The sequence below is a fragment of the Galeopterus variegatus genome, unplaced genomic scaffold, assembly GCF_000696425.1.
Source record: "Galeopterus variegatus unplaced genomic scaffold, G_variegatus-3.0.2 Scaffold8452, whole genome shotgun sequence".
NCBI classification, from domain to species: Eukaryota; Metazoa; Chordata; class Mammalia; order Dermoptera; family Cynocephalidae; genus Galeopterus; species Galeopterus variegatus.
Window position 1 is genome coordinate 1,999 of NW_007734563.1, and position 14,738 is coordinate 16,736.

The 14,738-nt window shown below is 33.9% G+C and overlaps 1 protein-coding gene across 10 annotated transcripts in view; it reads left to right on the forward strand.

Moving 5' to 3' along the window:
• Positions 1-1,614: 1,614 nt before the first annotated feature.
• The window catches only part of LOC103608471 (girdin), a 67,067-nt gene continuing 53,943 nt past the window's right edge, over positions 1,615-14,738 (forward strand). For 5 of the 10 annotated variants that reach the window (XM_008592894.1, XM_008592895.1, XM_008592896.1 and 2 more), the window contains exons 1-5: positions 1,616-1,798; positions 3,683-3,841; positions 5,577-5,723; positions 6,309-6,453; positions 12,949-13,133. In XM_008592894.1, the coding sequence (XP_008591116.1) occupies positions 1,766-1,798; positions 3,683-3,841; positions 5,577-5,723; positions 6,309-6,453; positions 12,949-13,133 (669 nt within the window). In that variant the 5' untranslated portion in view covers positions 1,616-1,765. Of the gene's footprint in view, positions 1,799-3,682; positions 3,842-5,576; positions 5,724-6,308; positions 6,454-12,948; positions 13,134-14,738 lie in introns of all 10 variants that reach the window. The other 5 variants (XM_008592900.1, XM_008592899.1, XM_008592901.1 and 2 more) reach the window with 2 other exon arrangements.

The window sequence follows — 14,738 nt, forward strand, 5'->3', positions numbered from 1 at the left end:
AAGAAGATATAACAACTACAATTTTTTGAAGTTGTTACGACAAGCAAACGGAAAGGACATTGTTGGGTGGGAGGGAGGAGAGGGTGGAGGGAGGGAGGTTTCGGTAATGGACCATAATAATCAACCACATTGTATATCGACAAAATAAAAATTTAAAGGGATAAATAAATAAATAAATAAAAATAAAAATATTTTCCAATTCCAAAAGGAACATTTGCAAGAAATGCCTTATAAATCAGAAAAGGTAATAGCTTTTTATTAGTAAGAAAAACAAACATGTCTGTCCTGTTAGCTCAGTTGGTTAGAGCATGGAGCTGATAATACTGAGGTCCAGGGTTCAATCAACCTGTAATACACTTTTAGAAATTTGTCCTGAAACACACAGGATTTTATGTATGTTTACCAAAACATTATTTATTACAGTGAAAAACAGAATTCACATAATAAGTTATGGTTTCTCTATCAAAGGGAATATTTCTCTACCAATGGTTTGGATGACTGAAAAGTTTTGGAAATAGAGAGAGATGGTGGTCACACAGCATTGTGAATGAAATTAATTAATTCCAAGCTTAAAATGGCAATGTTTAAAAAATGGTTAAAATGATAATCTTTAGGGCCGGCCCGGTGGCGCATTCGGTAGAGTGCGGCGCTTGGGAGTGTGGCGGCGCTCCCGCCGAGGGTTCGGATCCCATATGGAGACCGGTCCGCTCACTGGTTGAGTGCGGTGCGGGCGTGACACCGAGGGTTGCGATCCCATTGCCGGTCGCGTTACGGGCGCGACACTGAGGGTTGCGATCCCGTTACCAGTCACGAAAAAAAAAGACAAAAGGAAAAAAAAAATGATAATCTTTATGCTATATACATTTTACCACAATAAAAAAGTAAAAATTGACAAAAAAATTAAAACTTTTAAAAAACAACAAAAAAAGGATAAATGAAAAAAAAATTTAAATAAAAACAATGATTTTGAAAAGATGTAAGGGCAGGAGGAGATGTAAACAAATGTTGTTTTATGCTATTTACCTTTTATTATTAAAAAAGCAATTTTCCTTTTATTACGAAAGAACAGGTGGAAAAGTAAAGATAAGTGGAGGCTGACTTTGAGTAGCATGGCTCTGACAGAGAGATAGAAAATGGAAGTTAGAAGTAAAACCAATACAAAAAGAAAAAAAATAAAGCAGAAATTCGAGGATGTTTATAGGCTACACGGTAGAAAGCAATAGAGATGTAAAAATTTTAGTTATCTGTATGTTAGTTAGGAAGTGTATACTTTCCTTTAGACCACTGAAAATGTTGAAAATAGTTTGGAGATCCTTATAAGTCTCAGACCCAGGTAATATTGCCTTACATAAAAACTCTTCCAAGTTAATTGTCTATGACTATGAAGTGAGGGAGAGAGAAATAAGAGTGGGAAAGGGGGTGGGGAGCAGAAAAGATGGAGAAAGAGAGAAACTGCATTAGGTACTGTAAGGATATTAGTCATTGAGGTTAGTCTTTGGAGAACAATATGGAGGAAGTTTGATGACATCTAATCATATGAATTCCTAATATTCATTTCTTTGTTTTTCTCCCCTGGGTTGGGGTTATGGCTAATGCTATGTACTATGTTCAACTAGTTATTTTGTAATGATAATACATTTGTATTAATGCAGATGATGATCATAGTTTTCGAAAGTAGTAAGCTTATTTGTTAATAAATATATTTTTTCATTTAAGGGAGGAAAAGACTGAACAGTTGTTGGACTGTAAACAAGAACTTGAGCAAATGGAAATAGAACTAAAAAGATTGCAACAAGAGGTTTGTAACTGGAACTTTAATTGTGGAGGACCACCGAGTAATTGGAAATTGATTTTTCTCCTCTTAATTTATAACGTTTATCTCAATGCTTTATATAAATAAATGAAGTTACTGAGGTTCAAAGAGATTTGGTGATTTTTTTCAGTTTCCATTTCTTTAAAAATGCCAGAACTAAAACTAGAAATCAAAGTCTTTGGACTCATCTTTCTTCTGTATTAATATTCAAACTTAACAAGATTCAAAAGAACCTCTTAGGACTGGGGCAGTTCCAAGTGTCTCTTTTTTATGTATTTGACCTCTGTGGCCTTGGAAGATGAAACACAGCTACTGTAAACTATGCTGTTTATGTGTACCTCCCTGAGTCTCTGCTCTCTAATGGTGTTTTATGTAAACTTATATATGATAGAATGCTTTTTGATTTTTTGCTTTTCCTATTAAAAAGATAAAAGCTTTTTACTTTTTAAAAATTATTGTTTATTTTACTAAAGCTTTGTGTTTTTTTTCATCTTAAATCAAGAGTGTTTAAGAATTCACTTCTTTAGTTACTCTGTTTCCTTTTCATTTGGGGGTTGTGTATGAGCTCTTTAATCCATAAATGGTAAGGATTGGGATATGGGTGGACAATTGTTTCTTCCCCTTACTTATCCTAACATACCATTTTAAATGCGGAGAATACTCCATTTGCAGGATCATAAACTGGGACCTTCCTGGATGAATGAGACTGGGAGCCATAATCTTTATTTCTAAAAATGCTGTGGCTCAGTTCCACTTCTTGGTAGCAGGAATTTTTTTATATGTGTGTACCTTCTAGAGCAGTAGTTCTCAATCTTTTTGGTCTGAAGACTCCCTCTTTGCTCTTAAAAATTAATGAGGGTTGTTTAATGTGGATTATATCTACTGGTATTTACCATATTAGAAATTGAAACTAAGACTTTGAAAAACTATTTACTAATTTATTTTTAAAAATACTTAACCTATTCCATTTTAACATAAAAATTATATTTTAATTAAATGACTTATTTAAAAAAAATTAGGAGAGTGGTACTCTATTACACTTTTTCAAAATCACCTTAATGCCTTACTTAATAGAAGATTCCTAGATTCTCATATCTGTTTGTGCATTTAATCTGTTAAGATGTCACACTCCATGTAGCCTCTGGAACATGGAGAATGTTGCCCTTATGAGAGAATGAGAGTGAAAAAGATAATATCTTATTGTTATTATGAAAACACTTTTAACCTCATGAACTCCCTGAAAAGGTTTCAGGGACCCACAGAAGTCCCTAGACACACTTTGAAAACTGCTGTTCTAAAGGATTACAGTAGGCTTTTAAAAGGGTGGATTTTAATATTTGTCTCAAATGGCATTAAGATATGCGTTGATCATTTTACTTGGAAGCATTAAAAAAATCTCAGCAAGATTTTGGTGTTACAACACATCTGGATAGAAACATTATTTCTCTAAAGTAGCTAATGATCCACTTCTGTAAAATAGCTTGCCTTTTCTGTATTTTTACTGTCTTGTATTTTAAAGTTAATTTTTTCACCCTAGATTAATTGCAGATTATTGTGTTAAGTAAAGGTTAATTTATTTTTAAATATCCTGAATATTCTTTACATTCCTGATAGAGAACATTATATAAAAATTTGTATATAAACATATGTATATATGTTTAAAATACTTTTCATTCTTGGTTTAAAAAAAAGTCTTCATATCTCCCTGTTTTAAAAACCTACTTACTTTAGGTATAATTTACATACCATAAAATCCGCCATTTAAAATATAATTCATTGGTTTTTTAAGTTTTTACCAAGTTGTGTAAGCAAGGAATAACAAGTTGAAAATAGAAAATAGTATTAAAAGTATTATTTATTTATATTTAGAACATGAATTTGCTTTCGGATGCTCGTTCTGCCAGAATGTACCGAGATGAATTAGATGCACTTCGAGAGAAGGCAATCAGAGTTGATAAGCTTGAAAGTGAAGTCAGCAGATATAAAGAGAGGCTACATGATATTGAATTTTATAAGGCAAGAGTTGAGGTATGTTTACATGACTAACCATCCATGATATTTTTTTTCTTTAAAAGTATGGTTTTTTAAATGAACTTAAACATGAAGAACTCTTGAAATGTTGCAGAAACAATAAATACCTTTGGGTATTCATTTTGTGATAGATCAGCATAATTAGACTTTTACAAAGGGATCTTTAGACATTATTAATTTTATTGAACTTTTTAGGAGCTCTTTTTCTTAATTCCTTTTTTAGCATAATAGGTAGAGCAGACTTTTGTAGTCCTTTTCATTGTTGAAATAAAGTATTTATCTCTACTAATCTCAAACTTGTAGCAGAAGCGAAAACAAAATATATTTTTGTATGTTGATTCTGTATCCTGCAACTTTATGAATTAGTTTATCAATTCTAAGAGTATTTTGGTGGAGACTTTAGGATTTTCTATATATAAGATCATGTTGTATGTAAACAGGGACTCTTTGACTTCATCTTTTCCAATTTGGATACCCTTTATTTCTTTCTCTTGCATAATTGCTCTGGTTAGGACTTCCAGTACTGTGTTAAATAAGAATGGTGACAGTGGACACCCTTGTCTTGTTCCAGTTCTTAGTGTAAAAGCTTTCAACTTCTCCCATTCAGTATGGTGTTAGCTGTGAGTTTGTTATGTATGGCTTTTTGTAATGAGGTATGTTCCTTCTTTACAAAAATACAACATACTTCTGACTGCTGTCTAACTGAGATTACTAAGTAGGGATCAATGAAGACTATATACATATACAAACAAATCAGAAAAAATTTTTTTCTTACTTGATGGTTACAGTTCAGTGTTACATGAAGTTGAGTTTGACAGTGAGGATTTGTCAGTTCTTGCATCCTTGTTTCCTTTCTCAGTTAATTTCCTCATTGTCTGTAAAAACAAGATTTTGGTCAGTTTCAGTTTAAGGATAAGGAGGGAAATGAAAACATAAGAAACAGTAGTTAGAACATTTTATCCTGAAAGTTACCCGTAAAAAACCCAGTAGGACTGCAAAGATAAAATACACATTAATTCTTTGTCACTTATTTAGACATGTGTATACATGGCACACTCTTAAAAGATCCTCATGGATACCACTGTCTTAATACGTTTCCTGTAGAGTTTGGTTTATATAAACCACAGACATATAACTTAGCAAGACAGAATTGTGAACACATCTTCAAAGCATCTGTAGGGATTATTAAGGATTTTTAAAAGGTAATTATGTAAAATACTGATTGACAGAGCCTTGGTTCATGATTTATGAGAGTCTTAGTTTAAGTCTTGGTATTTTACTGCAAAAACCTCAAATCCTTCACTTGAAGTTACAGCTTTAAATAGAGGGAAATCTTTAAAGCTATTTCAGTCAATAAATTAAAGCCTGAATTTTGTGGAGATTTGTACCTTAAATATCTGGAAGACTACTTATACTTAGTTACTTATCCTTGTGATTAGGGAATTTAAATATACCCCAACAATTCATGCGAAATTATAGTAGTATTACTCATCCTAATATAAGTACTAAATATTTTGTTGCATAATAGCTTAAATTCTGAGGGGAAAAATGAAGCTAAGAAAACATCAACTGCATTTCTGTTACCCACTAACTTTACTCTTGCATAGAACTATTAATAAAGACAGCTAAATGTTTTATTTTACGATAAAGAATTTTTATGTTCAGGAGCTTTAAAAAATTAACAGATATTAACACATTCGTAATACGTAAAGTCTGTTTGAAATGTTTATAGGAATTAAAAGAAGACAACCAAGTTTTATTAGAAACAAAAACCATGTTGGAAGACCAACTAGAAGGAACTCGAGCTCGTTCTGATAAATTACATGAATTAGAAAAAGAGAATTTACAACTAAAGGCTAAACTGCATGATATGGAAATGGTAAGTTATATGGGGTGGATCAATTAAATGGCCTCTAAGGAAAAATTCTAAGATTCAGCTGATTTCTCCATAATTACATGGATGGCTAGTGTTCTTGAGCCTTTAAGAGAGAAGAGATAGCTAAATAAGGTGGATGCTTCCTACCTTAAATAAACAGTAAAGTAGTAGAAATTTCTGCTTGTATTACAAAGGGGTATTACTTAGTAATTTTGTCTTCTACCTTTCAAAACCACAATAAATAAGCTATTGTGTAAACATGTCTTTAAAAATACAGAAATAAAGCTATTTGCTGAAATTTAGCATTGGATCAGAACGCTTTTGTTATTTTCACTAAAACAATATATTGACTGTGAAGAAGAGTTTTCACAGTGTCCCCAAAGATATGATGTCAGAAACCTGATCATTATAATTACCAGTAATAACTTATTATTGCCTTCAAGCTGGGAAAATCTTAAGGAACTCAGTTATTTTTCCTCATATTATTCAGTTTCCAATAAATACATATTATGAGTAATAAAATATTAGTTTGAAATTGTACTATTTCTTTGTTTTCTTTTCTCTCCCTACTCCCTGCCAATAAAAAAGGAACGAGATATGGATAGAAAAAAGATTGAAGAATTAATGGAAGAAAATATGACTTTGGAAATGGCACAGAAACAAAGTATGGATGAATCATTACATCTTGGCTGGGAGCTGGAACAGATATCCAGAACTAGTGAACTTTCTGAAGGTATTCCCAATTTGGGGGGTTTTTAAAAAAATGAATGAATGAGTAAATGAAGTTATATTTATGTTTACATTTCTGAATATTTTATTGCAGTTCTTTATCTTTCCCAGCTAGAGATATCTCAGGCGGCCAGCTGTCTTTCCAGATACGATTTTACACAATAATACATGGTTTCCACTTTCTTTGGTCTAGTTCTTAGCTTTGCAAGTCGTACAACTCAATTTTATGAATGTAATAACAGATTTGATTAGTTATTTAGGCACTATTTCATGTTAATATCACAAGAGGCTAGAATACCAATTTATTAATTTACTTTGAGAAATATAGTGATCTAATAAGGAGAACAGAAAAGTCATGTTAGTTGGTCAGCATGTTCTTTAACTATAAGCAAACCCAAATAGTAAGTTAAAACATAATGGAAAGATTCTTAGGTGTATATGTAGTCAGAATAAAGAAAGTTAAGGATCTTCATACCTACTTTTGTGATATGTATATTCTTCATCATAAGATTATACCTGCCAACCAGTTCAGCCCAGTTATACCCTGGAGATAATGAAAGCTACCCCCTCTCCCCTGTAAGTATTTAACTTTTGGCTCTTTTTTCCTAGGCTCTACATTGACTCGTTCTCTTTCTTAAAGCTGGGCATAATTACATATAATACAGTCGTTTGGGTAATAGCTTTGTTTTTTTTTTTTTTTTTTGTTTTTTTTTTTCTTTTGTTTTTTTCCGTGTCCGGCAATGGATTGCAACCCTCATAAGTATTTAACTTTTGGCTCTTTTTTCCTAGGCTCTACATTGACTCGTTCTCTTTCTTAAAGCTGGGCATAATTACATATAATACAGTCGTTTGGGTAATAGCTTTGTTTTTTTTTTTTTTTTTGGACCGGTAAGGGGATCGCAACCCTCCGCATGGTGTGATCTGCACCACGCTCAGCCAGTGAGCGCCCTGGCCATCCCTGTATAGGATCCAAACCCATGGCCTTGGCGCTACTGGCCCCGCATTCTCCCAAGTGAGCCACAGGGCCAGCCGTGGGTAATAGCTAGCTTTGAATATGCTAACACTGATATACTTTTTTGAAATTATAGCCAGTTCACATTAATTCAAATTAGACTAGTTCCATAATTCCTCACTTACGTAGAATTAGATTATTCTACCTGCATTCCTTGAGCAAATATTTATTAAGCACCTACCATGTGTAAAGTACTATATCAGCCCCTGAGGATATAATGCTGAGGTTGACATAAGCTCTGAGAGAGTTTATAATCTGGTGCTTACAGAACAATTACTTCTACAGATTACTCATCCTGTTTACTATCTATCAGATTTTTCCTAATTTTCTACTTAAGAACCTAATTCCAAATTCTGGGGCCCCATGTACTGACTACATAGTAAGTGGTGACATTCGATCAGTGAACTTGCTGATATGTGTTACTTAAAGTATTTGTGAAACTTTTTATTGTATTTCTTGTGAACTGAGCTATAAGTAAAGCAATTAAGACTTAAGTGTTTTCTACTATTAAAGTAGTTAAAATCACACTGTTAGTTAAGAGTTTCCTCATCTGTTAAGAGAAGACAAAACAGTAAGTACCTTTTAAAGTGGTTGTGAGGATTAAATTTGTTGACACTTGTGAAGCCCCTAGAACAGTGCTTGCTAAATAGTAAACATTCAAGTGTTAACTAATATTATTATCATTATATCACAGTTGTTTTTTAATTGATCTTAGCTGGGTTCATAGACCTGAATATTTGTTTTAATGTGTTGTAATTATTGTTTTTTTGAGTTCTACAAGGGACTTTCCTTCTTGCAAAATTCTTTGCAAATTTGCAAAATGTGGAAAATTAAAAGGAGGAAATAAAAGTCACTAATAATTTCTTAAATCACTTCTACATTTTAGGAAATTTGTTTTAGAAAATGCATGCTTTTCTATACACACATGTGTATTTTAAACATTACAAGGTTAATGTGTATACATAGTTCAGGTTCCTTTTTTTCACCTAAGATTATAATATAGACACTCTCCCATGTTGTTAAATATGTGTTGTAAGCATTCTTTTTAATACTTCATGATCTCACCTGTTGCTTCATTGAAGCACAATCACAGTATTGGAAGTATTATTAATGTATATCATGTTGGAGTCCAATCTTGTTTATTTGAAATTCATGACTACAAATTACAAATGAGACTTGGGCAGACAAAATCAAAAAGAAATAGAAAATCTGGTCAGACTAATAATGGGTACAGAGATTGAATCAGCAATAAAAAGTCTCACATCAGAGAAAAGCCCAAGACCTGATGGCTTCACTGGTGAATTAAACATTTAGAGAAGAACTAATAACAAGGCTTCTCAAACTCTTCCAAAAAAATTGAAGAGAGAATACTTCCAAACTCATTTTATAAGGCCCATATTACCTTGATACTTTAAAGCCAGATAAGGACACTACAAGAAAACATTACCAGCCAGTATCGCTGATGCACATAGGTGCGAAAATCCTCAACAGAATACTAGCAAACTGCATTCAGCAGCACATTAAAAGACTCATTCACCATGAGCAAGTGGGATTTATCCCTGGGGTTCAACATACACAAATCAGTAAATATGATACACCACATTGACAGAATGAAGGACGAAAACCCATATGATCATCTCAGTCGACGCAGAACAAACATTTGACAAACATTCAATATCCTTTTATGACAAAAACTCAGCAAAGTAGGTATAGAAGGAATACATCAACACAATAAAGCTGTATTTGACAAGCCTACAGCCACATCATACCCAGCAGTGACAAGTTGAAAGTTTTTTCTCTAAGATCAGGAAAAAGTCAAGGATGTCCACTCTCACCACTTCTATTCAACATAGTACTGGAAGTACTAGCCAGAGCAGTTAGGCAAGAGAAAGAAATGAAAGGCTTCCAAATTAGAAAGGAAGAAGTTAAATTGTCTGTGTTTGTAGATGACATGATCTTATACACAGAGAATCCTAAAGATTCCACCAAAAACTGTTAGGATAAACAAATTCAGCAAAGTTTCAGGATACAAAATCAACAAAACCCAGTAACATTTCTATATACTAACAAGAAACTATCTAAAAAAGAAATTGGGCTGGTTGGCTCACTTGGGAGAGTGTGGTACTGCCAACACCAAGTCAAGGGTTAAGGTCCCCATACCAGTCATCTTTAAAAAAAAAAAAAGAAATTGAGAAAACAATATCATTTACAGTAGCTACAAAAAAATTAAATTTAACCAAGGAGGTGAAAGATCTCTACACTGAAAACTATAAAACATTGATGAAAGAAATTGAAGACACAAATCAATGGAAATATATCCTATGTTCATAGATTGGAAAAAAATAATATTGTTAAAATTTTATGTTACACAAAGTGATCTACAGATTCAGTGCGATCCCTATCAAAATTCCAAGGGCTGGTTGGTTAGCTCAGTAGGTTTTAGAGTGTGGTGTTGTAACACCAAGGTCAAGGGTTTAGATCCCCTTACTGACCAGCTGCAAAAGCAAAACAAGACAAAACAAAAAACAAAACCATACAAAAAATTTCAGTAGTATTTTTCACAGAAATAGAAAAAGACAATTCTAAAATTTGTATGGAACCACAAAAGATCCCAAATGACCAAAACAATCTTGAGCAAAAAGAACAAAGCTGGCCAGAGTCATTACACTGCCTGATTTCTTTTTTTTTTTTTTTTCCTTTTTGTCTTTTTGTCGTGACCGGCAACGGATCGCAACCCTCAGTGTCGCGCCCGTACCGGACCGGGACCGGCAACGGGATCGCAACCCTCGGCGTCGCACCCACACCTCGCTCAGCCAGTGAGCGGCCGGTCTGTATGTGGGATCCGAACCCTCGGCGGGAGCGCCGCCGTTGCGCCGGCCCCTACACTGCCTGATTTCAAAATCTGCTCCCAAGCTATATTAATCAAACCAGCATGATACTGGCATAAAAACAGACACATAGACCAATGGTATGAAAGAGAGAGCCCAGAAACAAATCCACGTATTTACAGTTGATTTTTGACAAACATGCTAGGAACGATGGGGTAAGGATAGTCTCTTCAATAAAGGGTGCTGGGAAAACTGGATATTCACATGCAGAAGAATGAAATGAGATCCTCATCTCACACCATGTACAAAAATCAGCCCAAAATGGATTAAAGACTTAAATGTAAGACCTGAAACTGTAAACTATTAGAAGAAAACAAAGGGCAAAATCTCCCTGACATTGGTCTGGGCAGTGATTTTTTGGATGTGATCCCAAAGGCACAGGCAACAAAAGCAAAAATAAATGGGATTACATCAGCTAAAAAGCTCTGCACAGTAAATGATCAACAGAGTGAAGAGAACTTACAGAATGGGAGAATATATTTGCAAAACATACTTCTGGTAAGAGGTTAATACCCAAAATATGTAAAGAACTCAACTGGATAGAATAAAAAAACTCGATTAAAAAATAGACAAAGGACCTGAATAGACTTTTCTCAAAAGAAGACATACAAAAGTCTAACAGCTATATGAAAAAATATGCAACATCACTAATCATCAGGGAAATGCAAATTAAAACCACAATGAGTTTTATTACCTTACACCTGTTAGAATGGCTATTACCAAAAAGACACAAGTGTTGGCAAGGATGTGGAGAAAAGGGAACCCTTGTGCACTGTTGTTGGAATAAATTAGTACAATCATTATGGGAAACATTATGGAAGTTCCTAAAAAAAATTAAAAATAGAACTACCATATGATCTAGCAATCCTACTCCTGGGTATATATCCAAAGGATATGAATTCAGTATGTCAGAATTATTTTCATTCCCATGTTGCAATGATTTGGGCAACTAATGGAATTTAAAAAGTCAGTGAATATCAAGTATATCAGCTTTTAATAAGATTCAAAACACAATGACTAGAACAAAAGCCGGAAATAAAAATTGAGGCTTTCTCTACTTAAAATGTAGGGATTATTTACTGTACCTAATTTTGAAGAGAATATTTGCAGGGGGGGATATATGTTGTGTGTGTGTGTTTGCTTTTTATGAAGAAGAATTTCAAAGGTACACAATAGTAGACAGATCTAGAAGCGCTCTTTTTATTTTTTTTCCTTTTTGTCCTTTTTCGTGTCCGGCAACGGACCGCAACCCTCAGTGTCGCGCCCGTACCGGACCGGGACCAGCAACGGGATCGCAACCCTCGGTGCTGCGCCCGCCTCTCGCTCAGCCAGTGAGCAGGAACCGGTCTGTATGTGGGATCCGAACCCTCGGAGGGAGCGCCGCCGCACTCCCAAGCGGCGCACTGTAGCAGTGCGCCACCGGGCCGGCCCTAGAAGTGCTCTTTAATATCTTTACTCATTTCCTTTTTTGAAATCTAGGATTTCAAAATAAATCCTAGCTATCACTTTCATTTATAAGTCCTAATGTTTTTATATCAGCAAAATATGTAATGAGTCTACTAATAAGGTTTTTAAATGAGTCCTATTATTAGGTTAAGAAATAATTGTTTTTGGCTTGCTAGAGGGCATTTACAGAAGTAGACACCAAGTTTTCTTATTTTAAAAGATGTAATGCTGAAGGGCCAGTCTGTGGCTCACTTGGGAGAGTGTGGTGCTGATAACACCAAGGCCACGGGTTCAGATCCCTATATAGGGATGGCCCATTAGTTCACTTGGGAGAGCGTGGTGCTGACAACACCAAGTCAAGGGTTAAGATCCCCTTACCGGTCATCTTTAAAAAAAAAAAAAACATTTTTGTCACCCCAAAAAGATCTCTCATGACCAGAGTCACCTGCAGCCCTATGCAACCACTAGTCTTGTTTCCGCAGACTCATTTTTTCTGGACATTTTACATAAGTGGAATCAAAAACTATTTATGTTGAAGGCCGGCTCATAGCTCACTTGGGAGAGTGTGGTAAGAAAAAGATGTTATGCTGGGATCTACTTATAAAGATGATTTCGCCGGGCAACATGGAGTAGATGTTGCTCTTTGCACTTAAGTTTAGCAGAAATTCATTTACAAAAAGACTTTTTCAACATGACCAATATATACTGTCTTGACTTTCTCAGAATCACATGAGGATTTTCCCCCTTAAGCTGACTTTCTTTAATTTTTGAAGGTATGGCATAGGATATGCTTTTTGTTTCTTGAGTCACACAGTGACTCTGAGATACGCAGGGCAGTTACTATATTTATAAAAGTAACCTGAGATTCATTGAGGTTAAAGTGGCTTGGGCATTGTCCAGAAGTTAATTTCTCGTGGAACTAGAACTGGAACTCTTCAATCTAAATTTTGGGCTTTTTTCCCCTAGAATGCTATGCATTCATTAAAGTTCAAGATTTACCTCTCTGTTGTTTATTTTTTTATAGTGTCTGTCTTATACATTATTAATTTTTTATAAAGTTAAAGATCAAGCAACATAGTGCATTTACATTCAATATTTTAAATAGTAAAGAGTAAACATAGTTTTACCAATGGCATATTTTTCAATATCACAGCCCCACAGAAATCCTTGGGCCATGAGGTGAATGAGTTGACATCAAGTAGGTTATTGAAGTTGGAGATGGAAAACCAGAGTTTGACAAAAACTGTAGAAGAGCTTCGGAGTACTGTGGATTCTGTAGAAGGTAACACTTCCAAAATCCTGAAAATTGAAAAAGAAAATCAAAGACTAAGTAAAAAGGTAAATGAAAATGTAATGTTTATTGTAATGTTAAAAATATATGGAAAAGTATAAAAATAAATAGCACATCTATTTTCCATTTTATAAATGTACCTTCAGTGTTATTTTACTTATTATGGAAAATTTCAAATCTACATAAAAATATGGAGTGAATGAACCCATTATTCAGCTTTAATGATTACTAACTTATAGCTGATCTTATTTCATTTCTATTCCTGCCTACTCTTCTCACAGCCTCTACATGATTTTGAAGCAAATCCTAAATAAACATTACATCATTTCACCAGTAAATATTTGAGTAAATATAGCTAAAAAGTAAACAGGACAGTTACACCTAAAAAACTAACAATTTTTAATAACACCAAATTTTTAGTCAGTTTCAATTTTTCTGATTCTGTTATGATCTTTGTTTTTTATATTTCATTTCAAATCCAAATCACATGAATATATTCAGTCAATTGCCATGTCCTTTAAGTCTTTTTTATTTTAGTCTATATGGTCCCTCTTTTTTCCTAGCAGTTCATTTGTATAAGAGACCAGGTTGTTGGTCTAATAGAGTTTCCCCACAATCAAGACTTTGTTGATTGCACACTTTTTGTGTCAATTTTGTCTCCTATATTTCCTGTTTTATCTAGAGGCTTAAGCAGGTCCAAATTGAGTTTTTAGTAAGAATATTCGTATGTTGTATGTGTATTTCAATCAGAGGGCACATGTCTGCTTGTCTCTTTTTTGTGATGTTGGTTGTCATGGAAAATCATTGCTTAGCCCCACAGATTAATTAGAGGTTGAAAAATTCTGATATTCTAATTATATCATCCTTTAAAATTTGATAGCTGGATTAATTTCCATAAAGAAAAACTTTCTTTTAAAAACTATTAGTTTAAAAAAACTTTCAGTTACTCACAGGAACAGACCTTATGGGAAAAGCAACGTGAATGTTTCTTTCCCTTTATTAATCAGTTTCCAAATAATAAATTCGATTTTTAATATCCTCTTGAGATAACTAATGAGTTTGTTGTTTTAACGTCATTGCAAAACTCATGGATTTAAAACTATTTGAAGTGTTTTAATCCACTCCATTTGTTTTTTTACTGTCCCAACTTAGGTTAGTGTGGAAGGCTCTTTAAAAGCTGCTTCTTGAATTCTTAGGACATGACCTTAGCACTCCTTGAGAGCTTCCTTGCTTTCTGCCATGACAAAATGTTCTAGGCTCATCTTGAACATATTCTGTTCCAGATCTGGAAACAGCCATTTCTTCAAAAAAGCCTTTGTTCCTTTTTCTGGGAAATTGTATTTAGACACTACAATTTAAGCAGTATGAAACCTGAATTTTAATTAGGCTTTGACTGAACAGAAATATTCTTATTGTGCAACAGTTACACCAAGCAATTTATTTCTGTGTATCTTTCTGTACACACGCAGATACACACACAATTCTACATAAATAGAATCCTATCATAGAAACATACATGATTAAGAACTCTTGTTTCTAAGAAGTTCCTAGGTGATACTTATCCTGCTGTCTTGAAACTATGCTTTGAGAACCACTGCCTTAGGTTATTGAAATAGACTCCTTGATTTTCTTGCAAGATTTTTACTGTTAAA